This window comes from Lepisosteus oculatus, chromosome 6 (genome assembly GCF_040954835.1).
Source record: "Lepisosteus oculatus isolate fLepOcu1 chromosome 6, fLepOcu1.hap2, whole genome shotgun sequence".
NCBI lineage: Eukaryota > Metazoa > Chordata > Actinopteri > Semionotiformes > Lepisosteidae > Lepisosteus > Lepisosteus oculatus.
The window spans coordinates 22,382,939-22,388,243 of NC_090701.1; the positions used below are offsets into that span (position 1 = coordinate 22,382,939).

Here is a 5,305-nt window from a genome sequence, read left to right on the forward strand (position 1 = left end):
TAGAAAAGGTCATAATAACCAGGTCGACACCAAACTTATTCAGCTGTCTAAGAAAAAAAATATATCTCTGTTGCACTTTCTTCACAATGCTCCTGACTTTATAGACTCAATTTGAATTTCAAGTGGTAAAGCTTGTAGTAATCAACATTCCTGACAATGGCAACATGTTCCGACAAGATGTTTCTTTCTTAATGTCAATGCTATACATACTGTATATCCAGGAGTTGGAACCATTTTGAATGATGAGTCTTAGGGAAGACACACAATTGCAGCTGTAATATAGTGCTCCTTTATTTAAACTGCAAGAAAACAAAACAGAAACCCAGCATTCTCCTGAATGGAAGAAGTTAAAGTGAAAGCTTCTGCTACCTGTATTTAAATCCTGACCTGACCAGTTGACCAGGTGACTGAGAACAGCAGGTCATTCCCAAGAAAGCCACCATCTTTTCTGAACCTATCAAAAAAAGAAAATGTGTGCAAAATATTAAAGTTAGAATTAAAGTCAGTTAAAGTCAGCATTTTAAAGAGTAATTTTCAATCATTTCAACTTTCTGTTTGCCTATTTTAAATAGTGCATAGTAACTGTTTTCCAGTCTGTTGCCAAAATAAATAGCTACTGTATGTTGAACTCACCTGTGTTATTTCCAGGACCTTTCTTTGAAGTCATAAATCTTCTGAGATTATTTATAAAGAAAATTCTCAAAGCATGAGTGCTAGCATATAAACTTGTATTTTCCATGTCCCATCTAAGTTCTCCCTTAATGTTCATTGAAAGATTATATTTCTGCCCAAACAAAGTCAGGGTCAGTAACCTTACACAATATAGAGGACAAAAAAACAAATAGGACAAAGGACAAGACACTGCAATTTAATAGTAGTGAAAGAATACAAAATACAATACAAATGATACAAGTAAAAATTAAATGTGTGCATTTGAGGGTATTTGTGCACATTATGTTGGACCTTACTGGAGATCAAGAGATGGAGACACAAAGTTTGTCTTTATCACTGTACCAATGACTTAATTATTATATCGAATGACAATGTTTTCTTCATCATTTGAAAGTGTAAAGCTTTGTTGAAAATGTCCATTCAGCCATTTTCAGAAAGCTGCGAAATGAAGCTATCTTGGAAGTATAAGGCACAAGACAGAACTCAGAGCATGGGTTAGCTCTCACTCTGTGACACCTGTCCATCACAGGGCCAAGGCGAATAATTTAGAACAGCTGGTCAAAAAAAGAAACAACTACAGAAAACCAAGCAACACAATGAGAACAAGCAACTTCACACTAAGTGTCACAGCCTCAGATCAAACGCAGGACCCAAGAGCTGTGAGGCAGCCGTGCTGCAGTAAGTATGTTACCTTAGCAGGAATGTTGAGTAGCTACGGGCGGTGCCCCTGGACTGTGAATCTATAATTACATCTATCAGCAATAAAATATCCAATAAAATATTTTTTTAAACTAGAATAAAATGATAAAATTTGAAACGTTAACAAAGCAAGAAAAGAAAAAAAATCTCTGCATTTTCAGAAAAGACTTGAAGGAGACCTATGAATGATTCAATAAAGCTTTAATTAAAATGTGATTACTAGCAGGGTGTCATTAATATTCAAAGCATCATGTTCCATGCTTGCAAGATCAAAGATCAAATAGTTGTGAAAAACGGCTGGGTTGGGGCCTTTTCTGGGATATTTAGGTTTGTTCTGATATGAAAACTGCCATCATTAATATGTAACACAAACAGGTGTCTAAAAGTGAATTAAATGTAAATCCTCATGCAACATTTAAGAGAATTCCGTGTCATTAATTAGAATAGAGATTAGTATTTATAACTATTAAATGGAATAGCAGCAGTAAAATCAACAATCAGGAAAAACAAATCTTTATTACTTTTCAGTAACATTTTTGCAGTTAATTAGAGCAGACAAAAGTAATTCATTCAGTCTTCAATGGGTGACCAAACACACAATGACCTAGCTCCTAGTGTGGGTGGTCTTTTGCATGGAGGAAAAAACACTATGAAGGAAAAACTCAAAATTTCAACAATTAGATTTTTTTGAAGAATGTATGTGCATTGGAATTTTTTATCTCACCATTTTCTCATATAAATTCAAACAATTAAAGCATCTCTGAGCTGATGAACAAGCATGTCCTTGGCGTTGCTTAACAACAGCATGCCATTTCCTTGAACTGCAAAATCCAAAGTAAATGTAATTAGCTATTTGAGCTCTTGACAATGAAATACATTCAGCTTTTTCATCAAACTTTTCATAATACATTTGATCTTGAAAGCTCAATACGTCAAAGTATTGCAAAAATGTTTGGTCTAAACCTTGTTTAGTAATTGTTAAGGGTATTGAGGGTATTTGAATTGTGGGGATATGTCATCTTAATTCCACTACTAATGAGGAATTGATTTATATAAACTTATTATTTATACTTCTACCACTGTAAAACAATATATAATTTTTTGCTTTCTTTCTTTATAGAAATTGTGCAACAATATAAGACAGATTTTAAAAATGCAATTATACTTTTTGAATGTTATATAGTTTTTGTATTTTCAAACTGTGGATATTACTGGTACCTTGGATACCAGGAGATTCTATCATAAAAAAATGCTAATAATATTTCAGGTCAGGAACAGCAGGAGATCAGCTGTTAAAATCAACTTAATACAATGCACAATATACTATACATCTGAATGTTGTAATGACTAATGGCAATTTTATAATTTATATATGTGCCTTACAATAGAACAGATTGGGATTGCTTAGAAACTCAGTGAAGGGTGTTGTGTAGTATGTGGATGAAAAAAAGTGACTATTATACCAATTACTCTGATACAAGTTTATCTAATTTCAAAACCCATATTAGACTATGAACTTAGTAGCTCCTATTTTTAAATCTAATTTCACTAATAATTTGAATTATAAATTAATTTACTTGTGTAGTTTTTACTACTTATATCTTTTTGATATAATATGTTTAAAAAAACTAATGATTTGAAGCCCTTTTAAGATAAGATCACTTTATTTCCAATTCACAATTTTTTGCATTAGGAATTTGTCTTTTTGCATACCCCAGCTTGCTCTTCATGAGACACAGACAGAGAGAGAAGCGTAGGATCAGAGCACAGCATCAGCCATTTATATGGCGCCCCTGGAGCAGGTGGGGTTAAGAGACTTGCTCCGGGGCCCAACGGAGTAGGATTCCTCTGGCAGCTGAACCGGCGACCTTCTAGCCACGGGCACAGATCCTTGGTCAAATAATTTCCAGATTAAATTATATTGCATTATACCTTGTGTTAAAGTGATGTGAAATGTCACTCTTTTTTTTTCTTTTATTCACCATAGACACAATTAAAAGGCATTGTGTCAACTTTAACTTTACCAAAGTGGGTATATGCTTAAAGTATAAACCAATCGCCATTCAGGGTTACTCCTGCATGCCGGTCCCAAGCCCGTACAAATGGGGAGGGTTGGGGAAAGACCTGGCAACCTACCCTAGAAAACCATCGCCATGAAAATTCATGAAAAATCTCACATATGTTTCAAATATGGTACCCAATAGTAGACCCCCCCAGGCCAGCAGGTATCCAAAAAGCGACTGGGGAAGAGCAAGGATCATTTGTTAGTAATCCGGGATTTTATGACGGAAATGGGGGAAATCCTTTGGAAAGCCCAGATGCTGATGCTGCCTGCGATGAAAGAAAGAATCTGCACTGCACGAAAACACACAAGATCTCAACATGGAACATCCGCGGAATGAGTCAAAGGAAACTGGACATCATCAAGCGAGAAATGATCAGACTCAACATAGATTTGCTTGGAATCAGTGAATTACACCGGAAAGATAACGGCCACTTCCAATTGGATGACTTTTCAGTGTATTATTCTGGGCATCAAGAACTTAGAAGAAATGGAGTGGCTCTCATAGCACACAAGAACATAGCCCATGCAGTCGAGAGCTACACCATCTTCAGCGACCGCATAGTGGCCATCCGTATCTGTGGAAAACCGCTAAATGTCACGGTTTTACAAGTCTATGCTCCAACAACAGATGCTCCAGAAGATGAAAGCGAACGTTTTTATACCAAAATCGAGGAAGCACTGGAACAGGTGCCCAAAAAGGATATCATTTATATCATGGGTGATTTCAACGCAAAGGTCGGCAGTCAGGAAGAGGCGAACATCATAGGCCGGTGTGGATTGGGCGAAAGGAACAAACCTGGTGATAGTTTGGTAAAATTCTGTCATGAAAACCATTTCAGGGTTTCAAATACATGGTTCATGCAACCAAAACACTGTCTGTACACCTGGACAGCCCCAAATGGACAGCATCGTAATCAGATAGATTACATTCTTTGCAGTCAACGCTGGAAAAGTTCAGTTCTCACCATCAAAACTTTCCACGGTGCTGACTGCAGTTCTGACCATGAACTGCTTGTAACCACCATCAAGGTGAAATTCTGCAACATCAAAATGAATGCTCCATCAGCAGGAACACATACCATACAAGAAACTAGAGAAAAGGAGCAAGTGGCTGTCGGCAGAAACCATCAAAGTCGCCGATCAAAGAAGAGCAGCCAAAGCCACTGGGGACCGAGATGAGGCTAGGAGGCTAAACGCGGAATTTCAAAGGGCAGCAAGGAAGGACAAAGAAGCATACTGGGATCAGCGATGCAAGCAAATGGAGGAGGACTGTCGAAAAGGTCACACCAGAAATCTCTTTGCACCGGTCAAGAAAATTCGAACTTATTTCACTGCCCGCAAAGGAGCAATCAAAGACAAGAACAGGAAGGTCCTGACTGGCCAGCAATGCATCAGAAGCAGATGGCGAGAATACACGGAAGAGTTGTATGCAAGCACTAGCGACCCTGAGACACCCCACGACGTCCCAGTGAAAATGGAGCCAGCTATTTTGGATGAGGAAGTCGGGCGCTGAAGCACTAACCAAACAACAAGGCACCTAGTATTGACTGCATCCCAGAAGAAATGTTGAGGCCTGTTCCACCAGTGGCTATCAAAGCGATCTGCCAAAAGATCTGGGAAACCAGCAGGTGGCCAAAGGATTGGAAGAGATCAGTATTCATCCCACTGCCTAAGAAAGGTGATGCAAGGGACTGTTGCAACTACTGTACAATAGCCCTGATTCGTCATGCGAGCAAAGTCCTTCTGAAGATCATAGAGCAGAGTCTGCGCCCAATCATTGAAGCAGAACTACCTGAGTCCCAAGCTGGATTCAAACGAGGTCGTGGTACCAGTGACCATATCACAAATCTGCGGTGGATTACAGAGAAA

At 38.2% G+C, this 5,305-nt stretch overlaps 1 protein-coding gene across 1 annotated transcript; it reads left to right on the forward strand.

The window, feature by feature from the left end:
* The first annotated feature begins 3,550 nt into the window (after positions 1–3,550).
* On the forward strand, positions 3,551–4,949 carry LOC107078239 (craniofacial development protein 2-like). Its single transcript, XM_015354377.2, has 2 exons — positions 3,551–4,465; positions 4,506–4,949. The coding sequence occupies exons 1-2, from the start codon at positions 3,551–3,553 to the stop codon at positions 4,947–4,949; spliced, it is 1,359 nt and encodes a 452-aa protein (XP_015209863.2).
* The last annotated feature ends 356 nt before the right edge of the window (positions 4,950–5,305 follow it).